This window comes from Chiloscyllium plagiosum, unplaced genomic scaffold, assembly GCF_037043375.1.
Source record: "Chiloscyllium plagiosum isolate Xiang-an unplaced genomic scaffold, Cpla_swu_hap1 HiC_scaffold_4, whole genome shotgun sequence".
Classification (NCBI taxonomy): Eukaryota; Metazoa; Chordata; class Chondrichthyes; order Orectolobiformes; family Hemiscylliidae; genus Chiloscyllium; species Chiloscyllium plagiosum.
Window position 1 is genome coordinate 38,954,934 of NW_028270142.1, and position 25,197 is coordinate 38,980,130.

General features: G+C 39.2%; 2 protein-coding genes across 3 annotated transcripts in view; one reads left to right on the forward strand and one right to left on the reverse strand.

The window, feature by feature from the left end:
- susd5 (sushi domain containing 5) overlaps positions 1 to 2,335 on the forward strand; it is a 25,792-nt gene extending 23,457 nt beyond the window's left edge. For both annotated transcript variants that reach the window (XM_087986176.1, XM_043688784.2), the window contains exon 5: positions 760 to 2,335. In XM_087986176.1, the coding sequence (XP_087842302.1) occupies positions 760 to 2,000 (1,241 nt within the window). In that variant the 3' untranslated portion in view covers positions 2,001 to 2,335. The remainder of the gene's footprint in view (positions 1 to 759) is intronic.
- A 106-nt stretch (positions 2,336 to 2,441) lies between these two features.
- crtap (cartilage associated protein) overlaps positions 2,442 to 25,197 on the reverse strand; it is a 29,795-nt gene continuing 7,039 nt past the window's right edge. The window contains exons 2-7 of the mRNA XM_043688787.2: positions 24,386 to 24,535; positions 23,037 to 23,208; positions 21,877 to 22,005; positions 21,312 to 21,457; positions 17,706 to 17,789; positions 2,442 to 4,577 (exon numbers count right to left, since the gene is read on the reverse strand). Coding sequence (XP_043544722.2) covers positions 4,527 to 4,577; positions 17,706 to 17,789; positions 21,312 to 21,457; positions 21,877 to 22,005; positions 23,037 to 23,208; positions 24,386 to 24,535 — 732 coding nt within the window. The 3' untranslated portion in view covers positions 2,442 to 4,526. The remainder of the gene's footprint in view (positions 4,578 to 17,705; positions 17,790 to 21,311; positions 21,458 to 21,876; positions 22,006 to 23,036; positions 23,209 to 24,385; positions 24,536 to 25,197) is intronic.

Genomic DNA, 25,197 nt, shown 5'->3' on the forward strand with positions numbered 1-25,197 from the left:
TGAGGACATCTTGTGGACATGCCTTTCAATGAGCAGAGCAGTTTTGGAATGGAAATGTCAGGTGCACTGCCACATTTTAAAGATAGTAGAGATGTAAGAGATGCTGGTCTTTGGCCAGACATCTTCAAAATGTTGAGTTGTGGCAAGACATACTGAAAATTGGATGGGAGACACACCATAGGGGCATTTGTGCAGTGAGTTTGTTTAGATACAGAGAGAGAACTTACTAGGCATTTTGGCAACAAGCTCTCTAAAAATCTCAACATAACTTGGACTTAGCTCAAGACAAAAAGTACAATTCAAAACTTTTGAATTTTTCTTAACATTGCCTGTTTTCCAAGTGGTTTTGAATGGTGCTTGGATAATCAGAGGGCTAGGCCCATTTTGGATGGGGCTCTAATACAGGTTTGTTACAAGATGGGACAGAGACCAAGGATCGGATTCCTTGTCTCCTCCTATTGATAGCGGGATAGAACACTTACACTCCAGAAGAGCATAGGTGAAAATCAACACTGCAATAAGCCTTCAACTCATCAGATCACTTCGTGATATAAATGTATTTTAGTAACCATTAATTTAAGGACATTAACTCATCTATCGTGTCTATCCATAGCTGAAAAAAAGAGACATTTTTCAATTACATTTAGTAATATTAGTATCTGTATGTCAGCTTCTCCACTGCATGAAAGTCATAACTCACTTACTCTTGAAAGCTAAATCCAAGTTAATATTTTTAAAGATGCTTGGTTTTTTTTTTAGATAAAACTGAGGGACATGTTGACTATGAAGACAAGTTCCCTGATGAAGACTCAATGTCTTTTTCCAATCTTAATGAGCAAGGAAGATTCATTGTTTCGGAGGATGGTGAGACAGGTCTGGGTGATGAACTAGGTGAAGGTACTGATGGATCAATAGGAGAGGATGGCCAAGAAACACTTAAATCAACTGAGTCACCAGTTTCATTACTCAGCCAGAAGCATCTATTTTGGTTCCCTTCTGAGGTGTTTCCCAGTACTGAGCAGCCAGATACCAAGGAACCAGACATGAAGTCCAAACTTCAAATTACTTCAAGTGACAATCAAATTGGGGTGAAGACTGATGTTACCAAAAGGGTCCAAACAGCCAAAGGCAAAGATTTACCTGATGAACCATCCATTGTGCACAACGAAACTAAAGTTATCAAGGAAACTATTGCAAGTACAGATGAAACCTGGGTAGATGGCTATCCCATTGTATCAGAAAATACAGAGGAAGGTGAGAAAGTTGATGGATCAATAGAAGTAGAGAGTGAAACTACTATCACCACAGACCACTCCAACTACATTGAGATCAGCAGGGCAGATACTCCAAGCACAACCTCTGCTACTCACTACACACAGATAAATGTACCAACTAGAATGCCAGGTCAAGGAGGTAAACAGGTGGACATCGGACTAACACCAACTACAGAACCTGAAAATGTCAGTGTCAGTAAAGCTATTGAAGATGCCAATTTCTACACAACTACCTTTTTGATCACAGATGCTGATGAGTCCCGGAAATCCCCTGATGTAATGACTGCATCTTCACCATCTCCGGAAAACACTGGAGTAAGTGAAGGTTTATACCCTGTAGATCATGCCCCAATCCCCACAGAAACAGAGGAGATTTCAACCCATAATACTTTGACTTTAGGCACACCTGAAGCTAGTACTCGGACTTGGATGGATTTTACAGAAATAGACGCTATTGATGCATTTGCCAAAGGGGAGAATTTCAGTGATGGCACAGAGGCCAAACTGCTCCCCACTGTTGACAGCTGCACAGGACCGAAATGTTTGCACTCAAATAAAGGTCCCATAATCGCGGTCATCGTAGCAGTGATTGGTCTGCTGGTATTAGCAGTAATATTGGCGATATGGTGCTACAAACGCAGACACCAGAAAACTTCCATATACCAACTGAATGGAAAGGGACAGGTGAGACGCACTGAGCACATTGAGATGCAGCGTAAACTGTAATTTAAAACTTTGCTGATCGAGAAAGGTTCTGTAATAAAAGTGGGGCTATCAGAACTGACCCAACTTAAAATGGGAAGCATTCTGATCTAGCATGAATTGTCTTAATTCCAAGTTGCTTTCAATAGTCATCATAACAAAGAAATATGCTTAAAATACCTGGGTTAAGCAGAATCAACAATGAGTTTAATTAGTTAAGCAGACAAAACCAAAAAGTGTTTCCAATGGAAGAATGATGGGTGTACCAATAACCTCTGGGCAGGGATACCTTCTCCTTCGGTTGCAATCGGGCATTATAAAATTTGACTCAACTTCCTCAAGAATCTTGTAAAATTAAGTGTGGGAGCTTTAAGTGGTTCCTGTCAGAATCATGTAAAGATTTGTAAATAATTGCTATTTAGATTCTGTGTAAGTTTGCATGTGTTTAACAAATGTAATCCAAAATACTGTCATTAATTGAACTTTATTTCAAGAAAATGCAATATATATATTTATTCTACTCCCTCTGTATTTATTCCATTTTTATATATGACTATCTTTTACAAAATTACTTCACACCGTTCTGAATAATGGCCAACAAAATCAAATCTCATCTTTAATAAAATGAGGCCAGCTTACTTAAAAAAAAAATGTAATCTCTCCATAAAAGGTTAAAACACTTTAGTTTATTGCACCCAGTCAGTTGTACAGATTTGATCCTTCTTTGAAAAAAAAACATAATGGCTGTAGTGTATAAAGAAAGATTAATACTGTTATATTAATATGATTCATGTTTAAAAAAAGGATTTACCACAAGAGTGTTGCTGTTCACAGGCCAGACATGATGTATTGAGATACAAAAAGTGTGGTGATCATATCATGGGGCAGGAAGGAGTTGGAGGCAGGGATGGAGGAATGGTGTAAGTGTAGGGAGTAATTAGCAATTGGTTGTCTATTTCGTACTATTTGTCAGTTTGCTTTAAATCAAAAATAAATCACATTTAAATATATTTGGTGCTGTTTCTTTTCTATTTTTCAAGCAGTTTGGATTATACATTAAAAAAGATAGTTTGTGACCTGGAGTAAACATGGAAAGAATTTAAGGGCAAGCTTTGAGGTTTTTTTTTGGTTGTGGTTGGTGAAAGTGATCAAACAAGGGTTAGTATTATGTGATTTGCAGTAATATACACTTCCATGCAATTTCAAATGGTATCTGATTTAGTTTCTCCTGAAAAGAACATTTTGGGGCCAGAAAGATTGCAGATTATCCAAATTATCAAGGCAGCAGTTGTTTTGTGAGAATCTCTAATCATTTGGTGAGTTTACACTATGTTATTCAATCCACTAGTGACTGTGTAAAAGGGGTTGCTGTTTCAGGCATGGCTCACAACCAAGTGTCCAGGCACAGGGCAGCTGCACTGAAGGATTACTTGTGGGTTTTTCACATTGACTCTCTACAAACAGCATCAAGGGTCTATGTTCAAACATTAATAAATGAGTCAATGTTTTCCCTGGCATTAAGGCAGTACAGTTAGTGGAATCCTGAGGCAAAGTATGAAACAAGTTTGGTTTAAGTCCTTGATGTAGAACAATAATCAGTAAACATTTGTGAACTTTGCAATCTGTATACTTCTTCGTCACAATTTTAAATAAAAATTATACTGACACACTTCTCCAAAACTAGCAAAAAAACTTCCTTGTGTCATTTAAGAATCTAAAATCATATAACATCATTTTTTCTAAATATGGGATTTTCCCAATATTATTACATGGGTTTCTGCAAATTAGCTCAGATTACACCTACATGGTTTCCATTCTTACTGGTAATTCTAAATTTAGTCCCGATAGATGTGAAGGATAATATGTACGAACAGCAATCACTGACTGATGCCTCTATTGGGTGTGAGCCCATCAAGTAGATTTTACAAATATATATCATATTTAAAAAATTCAGCTCTCCTACAGACAAGCTCAACATGATCTTGGGCCTGATTCAGGACAACATTTAGCAGTGAAACCAACCAAGTTTGTTCAGAAATGGAAAGTGTGTTAGTTAAACCAACTACATACAGTATGTGTGCCAAGTGTCTTTCAACGTCATTTTAGGTTTTATAAGAAACCAAATAAACATTCTTTTAAAGAAAGACTCTACACTCTCTCAGTACAACCACAGAAAAAAAAAGTCTAAATGTTCAAGGTAGCAGCCTGGAAGAACTTTGAAGAAGCTGTGATGGCTTTTGGCTTTAGAAACTATTTCTGAGCTAATTTGGATGAACACAATGGAAGCTAAATATATAATTAGGCAATGGCTCAAAGCTAAAAGATTCCTATTAAGTAATAAAAGGCACATCTCCAAAAAAATGTTAGGTCTGCCACTCAGTCACATAGAAGAACTAACAAAGAGAAGTAAAAATCTAAGACTTTAAGCACCTATGGGAAGAGTTCAGCATTTGAGGAAATTGTCCTGAGTTGAGGCAGCTGGAGACAAGGATTAATTTTGTTTATTTAACCACCATAGTCTTTACTGCAGACTCTCCTCTGTCACCGATATTAACTGTCTGCTTTTTCCAGAAGATCGTCAATATACTCCAATACTTCACCCTGTACAAAAGAAACAAACATTAGTGCTCAGACCTCAGCCTGATTTACTTTCCATAACTCTAGTTCATTCATTGTCAGCCATACAGTAAAATTACTAATGCATACACAACACAGAGCAATAATTCCAGTTTTGTTCTTCTTATGAAATAATTACTTTGGTTTTAAAATAAACAAATCATTGAAATGATTAAATATAAGAAATATGTTTGATCTTGCAATGCCATTTATTTGCAATGAAGAAAACACACCAAGTGCTTGCTGTGAAAGACTGAGAAAGTACAAGTACTTGGTGCACAGTTCAAGTATTGAGTTTCATCACTTCCTACTGAAAGCTTTTTGTAGTATCTTAAAACACCCAATTACCACAATTCCAACAATTATATGGGACAGTATTCCACAATCCAATTTATTACACACATTTACTTGTTTAATTTTACATAACCTCTTACGGATTATTGACATGTGCTAGGGTACAATCAGAATCCTTGAAACATTGTTAAAATCTGCTTATTGCTATTACATTTTATGTGTTGTTTGAAGATCCTGTGGTATTTTCTGGTTTCGACTGCCGACATTATTAGCATACATAACATAACAGGACTACCAAGCAGATTATATTAAAAAAAACCAATGAGAACCAATACCATAATATATGTGAAATTTCAGACAAATTTTTTTTCCCTGCAACAAAAAGGGACATGTAAAAGAAATACTTATGTGATTAGCACAGAACTGCTGGTTCTTAAAAATTGAGAAATCATAGCTCTGAAGCTAATGGCATGGATCATTGACACAGATTTTCGATAAAAGATGACAATATTACAAATAATCATTACAATCGAACTCTAAATTGTGTTACAAAGGTTACATATGAATGAGGAGCAGAAGTAGGTCATTCAGCTCCTCGAACCTGCTCCACCTTCAACATGATGACGGCTGATGTGATTGTAACCACAAATTCACAATCCTGCCTACTCAGATAACCCATCTTCCTTAAGGACTTGAGCCAATCACCTTTTTAAGGGGAAATTCCAAAGACTCGTGACCCTCAAATATTTTCACCTCATCGCCATTTTATGTGAGCAACTCCTTATTTTTAAAGTGACCCCTAGATCTAGATTCTTCCAAAAAAAAAGGAAACATCAAGACCAGTCAGGAGTTTCTATATTTTAATTAAGTCACCTCTTATTCTTCAAAGTTCCAGTGCATACAAGCCTAGATTGTTCAATATTTCCTCATTAGACAATCCCATGCACTTCATTCCAGATTCCTTTGCATCTCAGAGCTCTGCAATCTCTTATCTTTAAAGTAAGATGCTTCTGTTTTATTATTCCTGTCAAAACAGAATTTCACATCAAACTCTATTTGGCACCTCATTGCCCACTCAATTAGCCCTTTTTGTAGTCTCCTTATATTCTTTTCACAATTTATTTTCTTATCCAGTTTTCAGCGAATTTGGCAACCATACTTTACATTACATTCTCTGAATCATGTATAAATTGTAAATATTGTACGTTTGAGGTCTCAGCACCAATCCCTGTGGTAACCACTAGTTTCACTTGCCAACTTCCAAAAAGACCCATTTATGCAGACTCTCTGCCTCCCCTTAGCCGATCCTAATTTAACTAATTAACCAAGCAAAAGCAAAATTCTGCAGATTCTACAAATTTAAATTAAAGGTTGTATTAGACATTTCATTGTGTACTCCAGTCTGCTGATTCTGATATCGATAGCTTCAATAATTACTGAGACGACAAGTATGAGCACCAACGCTGCCTGGAATAACAGTACAACCCAAAATCCATTCCAAATTCAAATTCTTAGTTTTAATGATTCAACACATACCCTCACAGTAATGGTATGAAATTGGACTTCATGCACTTAGGCTCCCCTTGCTGTTTCAATAGTAACACATCAAAAATAAACAAAGCATTTATGGAATTATAATTCACTTTTCTAATTAATTCACTAAATGCTCAATGTTATCATTGAAATTTATTTATGTTCTAGTGGTGGAGGGAGACACACTTATGTTCTAGATCTGAAATCTAGTTGAAGAAGTGATTTATACAAACAGAAAACCTAACATGTAACTGTATGTGTAACTGGCTTGGCACTTCCGTGAGTCACACTGTACGTTTAGCCCTGGTATAAAATGCTTTTGTTTGCATACCAAAGATTCAACTTGTGCAGTGTGAATTAAGTATTGAGGTTCAAAGTGAGTCTGAAGCAAAGCACAAGTAGCTTCCACTTCTCTGAAGACCTTTACTCCCCTTTGTTCCAGTGACTCAGAAGTCAGCATGCAGATGGTGAGCAGCAAAACTATTCTTACTGATGCTACAGTTACAGATTGAACACAAAGCATGCAGAGGATCTTCCACTGTACACTGGGATTAAATTTGGATCAATCCTCCTCGCAAACAAATTCTCCACTGACTGGGGTTAAACCAAAGCAATTACTCAAAAATATTCTAATAAAAGTCCAAGACTGTGCTGTTTCAAAAACTGAAATTAATCAGAACATATTCCAGAGTCATCTAAACATGATCAATATTCCTTTGATGTCTTCTCTTAGTTTGTGATGGTAATTGCACACAGTCTGTTTAGAACTTACACCAATAGTTTCACATTACTGTTAGACTTCAGCTCATCTTGCAAGCAAACAGGGATATCTTCACACACATGAGAAATATGTGCTCTATATACAGATGGTATGTAAGAAATATTTTAAGTACGTTTTGTCATACTCTCACTGAGTTACATTTATTACACTAGCTGGGTGTTAAGAGAATATTTCTTTTTTTAGCTTGCCCTGTGGCAGTATCGAGTTTAAACACAGGTTAGATGGAGGATGCATCTCTTGTGATTCTAACCAAATCTCAAATCAAACCCTCTGAAAAATATTTTGACTTCAAACAGACCTCAATTGCTCAGTAGCTAATTTTCCACTGATCTCACAAATCCATGGCAATAAAGGCTAGTATTTTGCAGTTTTGAGTGGTCAGTGACAAAGGAAAATAGAAAATAGGAGCATAGGTAGGGTACTCAGACCTTAGAATCTGCTCTGCCATTCAATATGATCATGGTTGATCATTTGACTCAGTACCATGTTCCTCCTTATTCCCTATATTTGATCCCTTTGGCCCCAAGAAATATATCTAACTCCTTTAAAACAGTCAATGCTTTGGCCTCAATTCACTTCACTAGTGGACCTTATAGCCAATTACATTCTACTCCAGACACTAACCCAATGCTCTCACTGGGAGACTTTCAACACAACAGAATTTCCAGGTGAAAAGGAGAAAGGTAGTGAGTGAACACCACAATACCCGTCAAGTCACACACTGCCCTAACGCAGAACTATATCACTGTTCCTGCACTGCCACTGGATCGAAACTGTAATTCTCTCACAAACAGTACTGTGGATGGGCTATAGTGTTTCAGAAAGGCAGTTCCTACCAGCTTATCAATAGCAATTATGATGGACAATAGATGTTGCAACTCACAGCCCAATTTCCTCTTCCAAAACACAATACTCTTAAAGCTTTGCCTTTCAGACTGTTGAATTAGACAGAAATTGATTAAATAAATTGTATTCACTAAAGAAACTACCATCACCTCAAAACAAAAATATTGTTCTTCTCAGAATTACGCAATGAAATCATATTGATTGATTATATTGAATTTATATTAAAGGCAATTTGGATGTGGAAAAGCAAACCCAAAAGCAAAATACTGCAGATACTTTAACTACACATCAGGTCAGGCAACATCTGTGGAGAGGGAAACAAGAGCTAATGTTTCAGATGATGTTCTGAAATTTTTGATCTGAAACATTACTTTCTCTTTGTCGGCACAAATACTGCCAGACTGTTTCATACCTATAATATTTTCCTTTCTTATTACTGGGAAAAAAAAAAGAGAGAATCTATTTAATTTAAAAGTATATTCTTATACAGCTCTACATAGGCGGCATGGTGGCTCAGTGGTTAGCATTGCTGCCTCACAGTGCCAGAGATCCAGGTTCGATGCCTGCCTTGGACGACTATCTGTGTGGCGTTCACACATTCTCCCGGTGTCTGTGTGGGTTTCCTCCAGATGCTCTGGTTTTCCCCCACAATCCAAAGATGTGCAGGCCAGGTGAATTGGCCAGGCTAAATTGCCCATAGTGTTAGGTGCATTAGTCAGGGGTAGGGGAATGGGTGGGTTACTGTTCGGATGGTCGGTGTGGACTTGTTGGGCCAAAGGGCTGGTTTCTATACTGTAGGGAATGTAAACTAATGTAAAAAAAACTACAGCTGTTTACATATAATCATTGGATTGCACAGACATGTTCAGAGCTTCTACATATTAGTATAAAATTTACACTCAACACTAGCAAAAGAAATAGTAGCTGAACTAGGCCATTTGCCTGCTTGAACTTATTTGCTACTTGAAAGGATCATGACTAATATTGTTATGGTCTTTAATTTCTTGTCAACCCCAAACCTTTTGATTCATTGGTCGATCAAAATTGTATTCAAATCAGACTTAAAACTGTTAAATGATCCAGCCACCAATGTTCTTCGGGGAAAGGAATTCTACAATCTAAAATGATCAGAGAAAATAAATTCTTCATATTGCCAGCTTAAATAGGAGCACCCCATATTTTCAAATCATGCTGCACTATTCATCACATGGAAATCCTTTGTTACAGAAAGTTCCACTTTAATGGAAAATTTATAGAACTAGAAATTATATTTACAAATCTTCAAATAGATTTGGTTACTTCTTAATGTGACTAAACAAGAAATGCATCAAAAGGGAACGGAGATTAGCTAGGGTAGTATATTAAAAGAAGAAAGTGAGGACTACAGATGCTGGAGATCAGAGTTAAAAAGTGTGTGCTGGAAAAGCACAGCCGGTCAGGCAGCATTCAGGGAGCAGGAGAGTCGAGAATGTTGCTGATGAAGAGCTTATGCTCAAACGTCAACTCCCCTCCTCCTGCTCCTCGAATGCTGCATGACTGGCTGTGCGTTTCCTGGAACAACCTTTTTGACTCTGGTATATTAAAGGGTATGGGAGTGAGGATAGTAGTATGAAACGGAGTAGGATTTATTAAAGAGTATGAGGTCTACGGAGTGCGGGATTAGAGATAATGGTATGTTAAAAGGTCTGGAGTCTGAACAGGATTGTCAGATTTGACGAGGTGGTTGAGATGGAGAAAAACAGCATAGAGCTGATAGTTTGAACCCTGCAACATTTCTTGGTTTGCTGATTTTACTACTGACCAGTTTTGAAAAGTGATTAGCAGTTCAAAAAACATTTTGTATTCTCATTACAAAATAATCTTCAGACATTAGCAGACCTTTTCTAATTTTACAGTTTCACATTTATATTATGCACAGTGAACACTATCCAAAATGCCAGCCAGGTTATAGCTTTGATTTATTTTTTGATGATACGCAATATTAAAGATGAGAATAAATACACCTTTTGGCACCACACCAGAATAGAGTAAAAAACAAATGAAAATATTCAGTTGCTTGGTCCTCATTAATCTCCAAAGCTTAATTTACTGAAGTAGCAAAGAACTGTCAAAGGCAGGGCCTCTGCTCATTTCTCCGTTCTGAAACACACAACTCATAAGGACGTGACAGGGAATAAGTAGGGAAAATGTTTCCCATGGCTTGCCTGTAACAAGGCGACAAAGTTTCAGAATAAGAGATAGACCAGATTAGGCTCAGGCGAAAGTGAGGACTGCAGATGTTGGAGATCAGAGTCAAGATTAGAGTGGTTCTGGAAAAGCACAGCAGGTCAGGCATTATCCGAGGAGCAGGAAAATCGATGTTTCAGGCAGGAGCCCTTCATCAGGAATGAGAATCATTCCAGATTAGGTTCAGATGAGGAGGAATTTCTTTACTGGCTATGGAGGCTTGGTTGTGGAGCTTATTAAGAAAAAGATCAATAAATTTCTAGATTTTTTAAATATCAAGGGATATGGGGTTAGTGCAGAAAAATATTTTCGTTGTAGACGAGTCACAATCTTGTTGAATGGAGGTAGCAAGCTCGAGGGGGCAAATGAGCAACTCCTGCTCTTATTTCCAACCTTCATTTTCTCCTGCTTTTAAGTGCCTTCAGTTTTGAATTCTATCAAATAATACAGTACGACTAGGCAAAAAGGATATCACAGAAAAGGATCCCTTGGGAAGTTTCCACGGTAAGCAAACATTGCGGGTTGAAGTTCTCGTTCCTCCACTGTTACCACAAGAATTTGCTGGTTTCGGCATTGGCCAAAGTTTGTAACCTTTAAAATGGGACCCTTGTCCTGGGGCAAGTTGGAAAGGGCAGGATGACCACCCTCCAAGTTCTCAAATGGCCTTAAGTAATTAAAATAACTGCAGAAACAAAAACGGAAATTGCTGAAAAAGCTCAGCAGGTCTGACAGCATCGGTGAAGAAAACTCAAGAGTTAACTTTACAGGTCCGGTGACCCTTCCTCAGAACTGATGGTAGCTAGGAAAATGTGGGTTCACATGCAGAAGATAGGATGGGGGAGGGGGAGGGGGTAAGGAGTAAATGATGGGTGTGGATACAGCCCAAAGAGAGAAAAATACCAAATACAACAATCATTATCCACTCCTTTGTCTGTCCAACTGTTTGGCTCTCTTTGAGCTCTATCCCTACCTATCATTTACATCTTACCCCTTCCCCCCAACCCTATCTTTTGCATTAAAAACTCATTTTCCTAGCTACCACCAGTTCTGAGGAAGGGTCACTGGACCTGACTGCCAGACCTGCTAAGCTTTTCCAGCAATTTCTGTTTTTGTCTCAAATGACCTAGTTATCCCAATTCACTATAAAGTCTGGATTTAACTGCTAATAACAATAATTTCTTAGACTAATGTTTTCAATCCAGAAACAGGGTTAACAATTGAGTAATATTGCCTGAAAGCAGCATTATTTCTCATTTGGATAAGATCTATCCTGAGCGTAGTCAAAGTCACCGGCTGGTAGGGATGTTGGGTAAAGTGTGGTGGAGAAGATCAGACCCCAAGTAAAACTGAACCTATACAAACTGATCACAAAAACAATTAATTTCCCACATACATGACAGAGGTTTGAAAAAACAGTAATAAAGTTGTAAATAACATTTATTGTTTTACTAAGATCAAATATTGCAGTGAAAATTAGAGAAAACTTCAAAATTTCAATTTGGCAATTGGTCTCTGGGATTACGTAAATAATGCAAATCAGCAATAAGTTAGGGCTAGAACCAAATATTAGGAGCAGGAGTAAGCTATTCAACCCTTCAGGCCAGCTCCAACAGTTCAATAGGATCACAGCAGACTATCAAACTCATAACCCTGTTCCCACTTTCTTTCCTTTGGTCCTTTGAATGGGAGGTAAAAGTGGTGAGGACTAGAGTGGTGTCAGGGCAGGTAGTGGGACAAAAAAAAAGCTGTTTGGGGGCATGGTGATTAGAGGGGACAGTAGGATGATTGAGGAGGTCGGTCCCTCCTCTCACTCTTGTCCGCTGCCGTGACCAAGGTTAACTCTCTCTCTTTAAAAAAACACATTGGCATGAACTTAAGCAGTGCTTATCACATGCATGTGTTGACAACAACTATAATCAGTTGCTGGCTCACTGGGATAAAAGCCTGCAAACCAAGTACAAATAATGGGCATCATCCTCACAAAAAATAAACATCATGCTTGTCCTTTAATTTTATGTAAAAATCTAAACAGGATGGGAAGAAATCTTGGAGAAGCTCGTGACAGGATTCTCTGCGCAGATAGCTCCTGAAGATGACATGAGACATTTCTCACAGGGCATGAGAGTGGAGAGGATTATATATGGAAGAAAATCAGAGGGGAGGGTCCTGGATTAGTGTCCATGGCTGTAGCCACCCCTCTACTATTTTGATTCCATTCTCAGTGCTCCTTTTTGCTGAAATTCAAATCAAAAAGAAAACCAGCTGGGCTTTATTCAAGGTAACCTATATAAAATCTGAATTTTAAAGTTTTCTAATTTTCATTGAAATATTTGATTTAGTAAAATAATGAATGTTATTTATAATTTTATTACTCCAAGGTGTGACAGTCTCCAGCATGTATTTTACTCAACCTCACCACCAGGTGGTGGCTGTGAAAGCACTCACGAAAGTTCTCCAAAATGAGAAATAATGCTGCTTTTAGACAATATTACAGAGGGCACTCGATTATCAGTTATCCGAATTTCGGATTATGCAAAGAAGATCTCAAGGTCCCGATAGAAACAATACATCAAAGAAGTGTTTCAACACTTATCCTAACTTTTGTTTACGATGTTTAAAAATAAACCCAGCTTACTGAAATGCTGCCGAGAACAGTCATGGATCGGAGCCCAGGCACACAGTCTCCACATGACTGACCATCCGCCCCATCACTCTCTCTCTTCCCACACTTTCCCTGGTGTTCTACATAGGGATGTACCCTAACCACCACCCCCCCCCCCCCCCCCCACCCTAAAACTATGCCCTCTAGTTCTGGTCTCCACCACCTAAGGGAAAAGATTTTGTCTATTCATCCCATCCATACCCCTCATAATTTTGTTAACCTCTATAAGGTCACCCCTCAGCCTCCGACGTTCCAGGGAAAACAGCCCCTGCCTGTTCAGCCTCTCCCTATAGCTCAAATCCTCCAACCCTGGCAACATCCTTGTAAATATTTTCTGAACTCTTTCAAGTTTCACAACATCTTTCCAATAGGAAGGAGACCAGAATTGCACGCAATATTCCAACAGTTGCCTAACCAATGTCCTGTACAGCCGCAACATGACCTCCCGACTCCTGTACTTAATACTCTGACCAATAAAGGAAAGCCTTCTTCACTATCCTACCTACCAGCGACTCCACTTTCAAGGAGCTATGAATTTTCACTCCAAGGTCTCTGTTCAGTAACACTCCCTAGGACCTTATCATTAAGTGTATAAGTCCTGCTAAGATTTGTTTTCCCAAATTGCAGCACCTCGCATTTAGTTGAATTAAATTCATATAATGGCAATTTATTCACGCCTAGCAAGCCGCTTGTCGAAAGCATAAAAGATACAGCGAGATCTCCTGAAGTTGAGATAGGCCTCATTGGAGTTCTCGTCTGATTTTGCTGTATAACTTACCATAGATCACATCATTCAGACCCTGTCCAGAGAGTTTCTTTCTTATTTCCATTTGCTTTGTTTTCAAAAAGAGAACAAGTTAATCTTCGAAGCAAACAACTTCTAACTGTCTGACCAGAATTATCACCAATTATTTGATAGTTTGCAAAAAAATGCTAATTACCAACAGCTTTCAGACAGAAATGGGGTCATTTGTGGAGCAGGGATGAGGAACAGATGCATGGGGATTCTTGGACTTGAGCTTGGTGGAAGCCACAGGAAAATAGTGTAAACAACCATAATGATTTTTAATTTGTCACTGCAGAGTGTGACACTAATGTACATCAGGAAATGTACTCAGGCACGCTGAGGGATATTTTTAACACAAACAAACACACAATCTGGTGGGAAAGGAGGAGATACCGCACCACAATAAATTAGGGGACATTTGCCACCATTCTCTTTGGTTCCCACCACAAACTCTATTCACTTGACAGTCCATTGCACCTCTAAAACTGCATCAAATTGACATACCCTCACATTTCACTTAACTCTGACCTCGCATCCCATGCCACATCATCCTCTGTACATTCACTCCGTTCCATTACTGCATCATCTTGCCAGCTCTTGAAATCCACATCCAAGCCTTTGCTACCAAAGGTTTTGACCAATCCAATGCTCTCTTGGCTCTTATTTCCACCTTCCATATATTTCAGCTCATCCAAAACTGTACTGTGCATATTTCAACTCAACCAAGTCCAAATCACCCATCACACCAGTTCACATTAACCTATATTAGAACCAGGTCTGGCAATGCCATGAATTTAAAATGCTCATCCTTATTTTAAATCTTTGCGGCCTTGCCCCAGCTTTTATAACTAGTTTAGATCTACCATCTCAGATCTTTGACTTTCTAATTTTAGTTGCTCATGTATCCTCAATACCCAATACTGGCAGGAATGCTTCACTGCCTGCTTCTCAGTTCTGAAATTCCTTCCTTAAACCATTCTGCCTTCCTATAAGGCATCCTTAAAGTCTATCTCTTTGACTATACCTTTGGTTAGTTGTCCTATTATTTCTATGTGGCTCTGTATTAAATTTTTGGTTGGCTTCTGTGAAATGCCTTGGAATTTTACATCGTTAAAAGGTGTTATGTAAATGCAAATCCTCATTATTTTTTCATGTAACATTTCTGAGGTCCATTTCATGGCTTGACTACTTCAGAAAAAAGCTTAATTACAATGTTTATTTGGGGTCCTACATTATACACAATCCAGATACTAATTTTAAGATATGAATGCGCTGCACGTGTATCATGCATGATTTGCCCTCTGCTATGTGGCCTAACCTGTGGGTCCTTAATATTGGTCCCAGACCCCCTACCCCGATACTTCACCAAAAAGATATTTTTAGGCCCAGAGAGACCACAAACAACCACTGGATCATTTCTGTGTTAGGTCTCTGCTGCAGTCACCCAGTTTACTACCTGCTTCAATCCATCGAGTCTACTCGGAGTGCTGGTCAAAATGTTCACAGCAAACAGCAAAGCTAAACATTCTGGCTCTCAGAATGGCTCAGGCTTCAGTGAGGACATCAGATTGGAGGCATGATTGCAGTGAAATCATCATTAACATTAGTCACATAAGTCAGATTTATGCTGCTTCATAAGGATGTTCATATTTTCCATATTCATAAAAACTACGATTTTTCTGCTAATACAAAGGTGTGGCCATTTCATGATACAAAGAATGAACAAAATGACAGATGTGAATCAGACCAAAACGTAATTGCTATTCAATTGAGTTTTTCTTAGGGTGTAGCTGTTATTAAAGAGTGGAGAAAATGTGATGGCCTGGAATTTCACACGCAAGTTCAGCCTGTTTTAGATCATAAATGGAGCATGATTAAATTTTACCAGATTGCAATTCACAAAAATTAGAAGACTTTGGATGATAGGTCAACAGAAGGAAGCAAATTGGATCAAGAAAAATTTTAATTACGATTGACAATGATTAAAAATATTTTTTTTTAAAAATTAGCTCGTTTTCTTTGTAATTCCAAATGCTGTCCCATAACAACTCAATGATGAACTCCCAAAGTAGAGGAGTCCGTTGTCATACATAGTATGTTGTTGAGAACAGCAAGATAATGGAGGCTCTGACGATACTTTTTTAAACCCTCTGAATGTCATAATTGCATTGTGAACTGAAGAATGGTTCAGCTTTGTACTCTCCAACATTGTTCTGTACAGGGCAAAGACGGAACGTGTCAAAAAGTTGCAGTAAAAAGTTGTGCGTGTGGGTGCACGCGATTTTGAAACTCAGTCCCAAAAGGCAGCAGCTGTCTTACTATTGGTGTCCAGTTTGGCTGCCACAAAGGCCGGGGGGTGGGGGGGGAGGGGCGAATGGGGACGGTGGGTTGGAGACATAGACGGGAGGTGGGAGTGGACAGGGGCAGAGGTCAGGGGGGAGGAGTGGGGGTGGGCGGAGGGCAGTGATGGACGGGGTTGGGGGACGGACAGGGTCCGTGGTTTGTGGGGGGTAGCAGGGGCGTGCACTGATCAGGGGAGCAGACAGGGGAAGACAGGCTGTGTACTGCTGCCTAGTCTCCTGAACGGGGAGCAGCCTTCGCAAATTCTTGCTGTGTGTTAATCCCATTGAACGGATGGGGCAGGCGGGCGGGGCTTCAGTAATGCTGCAGGTCCCTTACACACAAAATGTGTCTCTGCTCAGAAACAAACCCTGAGGTAGAGAGAGGGAGCAAGGCATGCAAAGTGAGGAAAAAGAAAACTTTAGAAAACTCCAAGCCCCAGAGGCGAGGCATTGAATGAATTAACAGAATAATCAAATTATCCGAACAAAATAGTGCCCGCCTATCTCATTCAGATAAGAGATTCCTCTGTACTCAGTTGTTAAACCTACTGCTGTTTCCAAAACACCACTGAGAGATGATCGGTATGGACAATTAAACCGGAGTTTCTGAAGTGAATTGGGGTAACAAGGCTATTTGAGAAACGCAGAAAATAGGTGCAGGAGTAGCCATTTAACTCTCCGAGCCTGCATCACCATTCAATACGATCATAGCCGATCATTCAATTCCAGTATCCGACTTCCACTTTCTGTCCATACCCCTTGATCTGTTTACCTGCAAGGGCCATATCCAACTCCCTCTTGAATACATCTAACGAACTGGCCCCAACAGCTTTCTGTGGTAGAGAATTTAACAGATACACAACTGAGTGAAGAAAGTAGAGCCATCGAGATGTACAGCATCGAAACAGACCCTTCAGTCCAACTCATCCAGGCCAACCAGTTATCCTAGATAAATCAATTTCCATTTGCTAGCATTTGGCCTATACCCCTCTAAACCCTTCCCATACCCATCCAGATGCCTTTTAAATGTTGTAACGGTACCAGCCTCCACCACTTCTTTTGGCAGCTCATTCCAAATACGCATTACCCTCTGCATGAAAAATGTTGTCCGTTAGGTCTCCTTTAAATCTTTCCCCTCTCACCTTAAACCTATGCCCTCTAATTTTGGACTTCCTCATGCTGGGAAGAAGACCTTGTCTATTTACTTTATCTATGCCCCTCATGATTTTAAAAACCTCTATAAAAGGTCACCCTCAGCCTCTGATGCTCCAGCCCCAGCCTATTTCAGCTTCTGCCTATAGCTCAAACCCTCCAAACCTGGCATCAACGTAAATCATTCCTGAACCCTTTCAAGTTTCACAACATCCTTCCTATAGCAGGGAGACCAGAATTGCACACAGTATTTTAAAAATGGCTCAGTCCTGAACAGCTTACCACTTATTCTTAAATGGTGACCCCCTACATCTGGACTTCCCCAAAATTGGGAACATTCTTTCAGCATTTAGCCTGCTCAGTCCTATCAGGATTTTAGATGTTTCTATGAGATTCATCCCTCATTTTTCTAATTCTTCATTGCTTTCTGTTCAGAGCTCTGTAACTTGAATAACAGCTAATAATTGCCCCGCTAATGTTAGTTACTTGCCTCATCATCAGCTTGTAGATGTTGTTTGGCAAATTCATACATTTGCAATTGAAAATTGGTCTGGTTGTAGTATCGCAAAGCCTCCTGCAAATCAAAACAGTTGAATCAGACAATTTAACACTCTTATCCAGTGATTAAATAACTGTGCATTCACCAAATCTGGCCCACGAAGTAGTTATTGTCTTCCAAAAACTCATGTGATTTATTAAGTGCTTTAAGTTATTTTGATAACACAATGAAACATTAGAGAATGGCAAGCATTAGTTCTTTTCTAGATCTCCCAGTTCACTACAGGATCTCTTTTCATGATGTAAAAGAGATCTTTTATTGTGAAACAGGGATAAAGCAGTACCAGAGTAGGGGGAAAAAATTGAGAGCAAAAAAAAAAAAATCAAGCAATTTGAGAGGGCCAGCACAAAAGATGGACAACAAGACAGTGTGTGGAGAGGGGGAAAGAGAGGGGGAAAGAGAAAGAGAGAGAGAGAGAGAGAAGGCAGAGCTGATAAAAGAGCATGAGTGATGAGAGACAGAGCCCACAAGATAATGTGAGGGGAACAAGGAAAGGTATAATCCATAAAACAGTGTGATGGACGTCAGAGCACATAAAAGAGTATAAGGTGGGGAAAATGATGGCCCTTAAAAACAGAAGATAATTACCTGGACACTTTATTCCAGAAAGCAGTCACACACTTAGGTTGAATTATTTGATTTGGTCAATGGTTAAGACAAATGGACATGATACAGGAAGGGTGTCAGCAGGTAAAAGAGGAGGAACATCAGCTTTTACAATTGTTCAAGAGAATTGAGATTCATGCAGCTTGTATCAATGAGTGCAAGGCCTGCACAGTGATGGGTGAATTGGTTGTTTCCCTACCATGGTGACATTATTCAATGGGACAGGAAACAGTGTTGCAGTAGGAGTGGACAGCATAGACTGAGGAATGGACAGAGCCCGCTGCAAGCAAAAGCATGAGCCCAGATGGCTGAGGAGCTTGTCCGGTAGCAGGAAACACGGTATCTGCAATACGCTGGGAAGAAACTTGTACATTGCAGAGGAAACAGAAGGGTGGATTCAATTGTTGTGATCCATGTAGGTACCAATGACATTAATAAGATTAGGAAAGATGTTCTGCTTAAGGATCATGAGCAGCTAGGAGCTAAACTAAAAAGTTAAGTCTCAAAAAGTAATAATCTCTGGATTAGTACTCAAATCACAAGAAAGTAAATGTAGGGTAGATAGGATTAGAGACATGCATCTGTGGTTGAAGTCTAGTACTAAAGAAGACGAATGGGTTTTACAATTTACAAAATACCAAAAAAACCATTATTTAATTTGTTTTTTCAGATCAATTAAGAAATAGATTAGATTAGATTAGATTAGATTAGATTAGATTAGATTAGATTACAGTGTGGAAACAGGCCCTTCGGCCCAACAAGTCCACACCGACCCGCCGAAGCGCAACCCACCCATACCCCTACATTTACACCTTTAACGTAACACTACGGGCAATTTAGCATGGCCAATTCACCTGACCTGCACATCTTTGTGACTGTGGGAGGAAACCGGAGCACCCGGAGGAAACCCACGCAGACACGGGGAGAATGTGCAAACTCCACACAGTCAGTCAGTCGCCTGAGTCGGGAATTGAACCCGGGTCTCTGGCGCTGTGAGGCAGCAGTGCTAACCACTGGGCCACCGTGCCGCCCATCTGGTGCCGCCCATCTGGTGCAGATCTGGTGCAACTCTGACACATTAATAGTATACTAGGATTATTCACAAGATAATTCACTAAGACAATCATTTTGATCTTAAACAAGTGTTTGGTCAGGTCTCACATATCATTTTATCCTGTTTTGTTCTCCAAATCATAAAGGGGCATGAATAGGGTGAATAATCAAGGTCTTTTCTCAAGAATAGGGGAGTCCAAAACTAATGCACATAGTTTTAAGGAGAGAGGCGAAAGATTTAAAGGGACCGAAGGGACAACTTTTTCAAGTAGAGGGTGGTGCATGTATGGAAGGAACAGTCAGAGGAAGTGGTAGAGGTTGGTACAGTTACAAAATTTAAAAAGGCATCAGAATGGGTATATGAATAGGAAGAGTCTGGAGGGATATGGGCCAAATGTTGGCAAATTAGACTAGATTAATTTAGGATATCTGATCAGCATGGATAAGTTGATCCAAAGGGTCTGTTTCAGTGTTATACATCTCGGATTCTAAATCATTAGAATATAATAATGGAGAAGTCTTGGTAAGGCTGTACAAGTCATTCATCAGATCACCGCTAGAATACTGTGAACAGTTTTGGGCTCCTTATATAAGGAAAAACTCACTGCCATTGGAGGCAATCCAGAGATGGTTTACTAAGCTGATATTGGGTATATAGGGATGCCTTATAAGGCTAAATTGAGCCAGTTGTGAGTTAAGAATAATAAGTGGCTGCTTTATTGAAACATTCAAGATTCCATGTGGACTTAACAGAGTAGATGTGGAAAGGTTGTTTCCCCTTGTGAGAGTCTAGGACAAAAAGGGCTGAATTTCAGAATAAGACAGACAGAGGTGAGGAGGAATTTCTTTTCTCAGAAGCTTGTGAATTTGTGGAATTCTTTACTGCAGAGAGCTCATTAAGCATATTCAAAGATGAGATGGACAGATTTTTAATCAATCTGGGAATCAGGGTTATGGGAGTGAAAGTGGAGTTGAGAATCATCAGGTCAGCCAAGATCCTATTGAATAGTGAAGCCGACCAATAGGGCAAGTGGCCCACTTCTGCTTTTATGGGTGATATTAGGAATCAGAATGGGTATATGAATAGGAAGAGTCTGGAGGGATATGGGCCAAATGTTGGCAAATGAGACTAGATTAATTTAGAGTGTCACATGATTGATCCTCCGATTGAAGCACATTAGGCATCACTGGAATCGAACATTAACTCTACTTTTCTCTCTTACAGATGTTGCCATTTCTGGTGAGTTTCTCCAATACAGGTCATTCTGCTATTACACATATTTCATTAGCGTGAACTCACTGTCACGCAATTGATGATTTGGAGACACTTTTTAAACTGCGAACTTTTAAAATGTGTGATGGCTGTAACATGATCACATCACCACACTGTTTCTAAAGCACTATTTTTCTATAATGTGGAGTTGCACAAGAAAACAACCATTGCATTATAGGAGAACTAACTGTACTTGGGTTTTTGTTTAGTCACAGTCTTTAGCTGTTTTTAAATCGCTCCCAAGAGATTACGTGGGTTCAAGGTGTGGTGAGGAATGCAAATATTGTGAATCTCAAGTCATTGCAATTGTTGGAGATGAGATGAAATGCTAAGTGGATCCATTATTGTTGCTATCTGGGGTGTAAAGCTGCTCAAGTAGGGGACAGAGAGCTGTACAGCTGCAGTGCTGAATTACCCGATTAGTTATCACTGCCTGAATGAACTAGTAGGTACTTCTCTGTCCAAGATTTCTGAAGGACAGATAACTTCTTTTAATGAAACCAACATAATTTAAGATTATTTTCTTCCCAAAGAATCTCATAACTCTTTATCCTCTTCCCACATGCTCAAATTCATTGCAGGTTATCTGTACATCAGTGACATACTGGTCTGGGCAAGAAATCCTCCTCTGTCAGGTCCCATTTCAGTTTATGGTATTGGTAATACACTAAGTTTTGCTTCATCACTGAATCTTCAGGATCAAACAGCAAATAGGTTGCTACACATGGAGCTGCATTCTTCATATCATTGACTGCAAAAGAGATTCGACATAGTTAAAAACAAAGCATTAGGTTTATACTGTCAAGAATTCCAGGTGGTACAACACCACACCCAGTGTTACATTCAATTATCATTAGTTATAAGTCAATGGTAACATCTCAAAGATGAGCGAGCTCCTTCTGTTTGGCCAACACAGATCCTTCAACTGACATTGCGACAATCTTGTTGTTTGTGGAGTACTTCCAAGCAAAATAGCTGGGTTTCCACTAATGCAGATATTTCAAGACATTTTTCTGTGCATGCACTAGAATCCCAAGCTTGTCAAAGGAGTCCTTTATCTCTACCATATGTATTTCCTTATCGCTTCCACAAACATTACATTTGCTAATGACTCTATTTGAAGATTTTAAACAATATAATCATTCCATAATCTAATTGCAAAGTACTCACGTTTATAATAAGTGAACTGCAAATAGTGGTACATAGTAGCAACAAATTTTTCCACAAAAAACCCTCCAATGACAGGAATTAGTTCATGCTCACACTTCACTTTACACTGCAAAACTTCAGCGTAATGTTCTGAAAATTAAAGAACACTGTTGGTAACTCAGATACTGTTCAAGCATTGGCACTGATTTTTTTTTCAAAACAGCAACAAAAACATAGCAGAAAAATAAAGTGAATATTATTATTCACCTAGCTTTAAAATAACTTGTTAACGAGTAAAATTATATTTCTATTAGCAAATATGAGTACGAGAAAAATTTAGTCAAATGAACAGTTCAGCAGCAACGATTGCACAGTCCTCAGAAGAGCACCAGCATGCACTAGAGGTTAGGGAGAAAGCAAAGAGACTTGAAGGATAACAGTAACAGAGAGCAGCCAGGGTGCGACAGAAGAAAGAAAGAATGCGCGCACAGGGAGAGAAACAGAAATAGTACAGGCGTGTGGGCAAGAAAGAGAATGTCGTTAAAAATCACAAGACACCAGGTTATAGTCTAACAGGTTTACTTGGAAGTACTAGCTTTCAGAGCACTGCTCCCTCATCAGGTAGCTAGTGGGTCAAATAGCCTATCCCTGCTTCTAAGTCCTAGGTTCACATTCCATAGGTTTTGAATTGTGTCTTCATTCTTGAGAGCAAATGGAGAACTTCTGCAAAGAAATATTTGAATTTGTACAGCAGCGTAAAGAAAACGAACAGACCAATCATGATTTTATGCAATTGACCCTGAGAGGGCGAGAAAAAGCAAGCGAGTGAGCGCGCGAGAGAGACATGGAGGGCAAGCGGGCGACAGACAGTGCTGGCGGGAGAGAAAGAGACAGAGGGCGGGCGAGTGAGCCAGAGATCGCCAAAGAGAGTGCGTGTAAGAATACAAGAAATAATGCATTAATGGGAAAGAGAATGAGGAACAAAGGCAGAGGGAAGGAAGAAAGAAAGAGGGAGAGAGAAAAAGAGGAGGAATAGATAGAAGGAAACAACTTTTAAAGACAAAACTTTGATGACGAAAGTAAACTGGGAAGGAAAAGGATAGAGAAACAGAGGGAAGCACTGATTTAAAAAAAACTTTCAGCCAAAAAGCATGGTTCACATCTCGGACACCCGCACTCACCTGCTATTGAGGGATAGAAATCTTTAAACTCCTTCACCTCTCTTGAACCCTCGCAGGCAGCAATACACTCATCATAAGCCTTAAGGTATTCTGGGATGGCCAGTTCCATGTTTGTAATAGATGTCAGGTAGTTTTCACCATTGTAAGCTTTCACCGCTTGGATGAATAGATTCTAAAATCCAATGACATTCAGGTTACAAGTGACTGAGGAATGTTGGATGGTGTCATGTCCTGCATCTTGTGGTATGGGTCTGCTTGACAATTCCAACAAACAACGTTGGGGTAAAAAAAGGTAAGTATGCGATAGCTTATAGCAGAATGCACAGCTGCAAAACTCAGCAAGTTACAACTGCTAGCAAAATGCACTTATGCCTCCAAGTATGATAATCAGGATCTCATGTTGAGGGAGATAGCAAAGGCACTCTAAACCAAACTTTAGATGGACATAGAAGAGGGAAGATCGAAAGGTCATTTAACCTTTAAACTTCTCAATATTTAATTTAATAGAGTAAACTATTTAATGCAAGTTAGTAGCAAAGGACAAGAGCAGTTATGCTTATAAAGGTTTATGTTCCTGTCTGAACAAGTTGGATTGTGATGATTAAAAACAATTATTGAGAATTCTTCAGGTAGTTCCCAATTAACCCAACATACCATTGTCTCTAACTCCAATGGAAAGTTCATTCCTTAATCAAGTGCTGGTGATGCTCAGTTGTAAAATCAAATGGTTAGTTTTTTTTAAAGACACTAAAGGGACAAAAGAGTATGAGAATATTACAAGCAACTGAATTTTAAATCAGAAGATTATATTGAATGGAGAAGTAGGCATAAAGGTCTTCCTGGTCTCCCCCTATTCCTTATGTCCCACTCCACAACTACCAACTTCTTCTAACTGTCCAGAACTGGGTACCGTTTGAGACAAAACTAAATTAAAAACTTACCCCATATCCTCTTTATTGGAAAGATCACCTACGTCTACTCCCATAAAATGCTCACCTCTTCCCTGCCTAAGGGGAATTCACTCCAAAACCCTAATTCATATCTTTGTTAACTCTAGACTTGGATTTTTTCAGTAATGTCCTAGCTGGACTCTAATCTTCCATCCTGCATAAATGTAAGCATTTCCAAAATGTTGATGCCAGTATTAGGAGCTCAAGTCCCATTCACAGAATCTCTTTGGTGTAGAAGCAAGCCATTCAGCCCACTGAATCTACAATGACCCTCCAAAGAGCACCCCACCCAGACTCACACCCCTACAACTCTGCAATTCCCATAGCTAATCCACCTAACCTGTACATCTTTGGACTGAGAGAGAAACCAGAGCATTTGGAGGAAATCAATCTACTTGCCTCATAATTTTTCATCTCCAGGTCATTCAAGAAGTCATCAGAGTTTGGCAAAGACTTGTAGTAATCCATGTTCTGCTTCATCATTGCATCATCAGGGTGCTTCTGAAGGAAGGTATGAGCTGCCGATATGGCTTTAGCTACATTCTGAACCTAAATGTGAAAGAAAGAACGGAAATTTGGAAAAAGTAGAATATATCATTGGACACAAATTATCATGATCTCAGGTGTGAAAATATACATGTATATTCATACAACAGGTTTTAGACAGAAACACAGAAAAATATTGCAAATCAGAAATAAAAACAGAAGACTTGGGAAACACAATAGTTCTGACAGCATCTGAGGAGAGACACAAAGTTAAAATTACAGGTTTCAATCAGCAAGTTAACTCGAGATACACTTAACACATTCTGAATCAAGTGACCAAAACAGCTGGTGATGTGCATGGCTGGAATGAGACTAGTTGCAGAGTTAGCTGAACAGATATCCTTCAGAACATTATGTGGCTCTGCAGAGATGAAACTGCCCAGAAAACAGCAAGAAATCCAAAGGCCTCCCACTTATATAATCATCTTGCGATATTCTCAGTAATTGTTTTCATATTTTGCTTAAATAGTTTCTGCTGACTCTGCAAAAGCTCCTAAGAAGACTAAGGTAGAGTGTACAGAATCCATTTTGGGAATGGTTTTGAAAAGTTCAATGAACTTTCATATCCCGTGCTCTAAAGTTCTATTTTGTTTTGGACATCATTTCCCACATGCCTATTTCTAATAAAGTTCAATCAATTATTATGTTTTTAATCAAGTGATCAA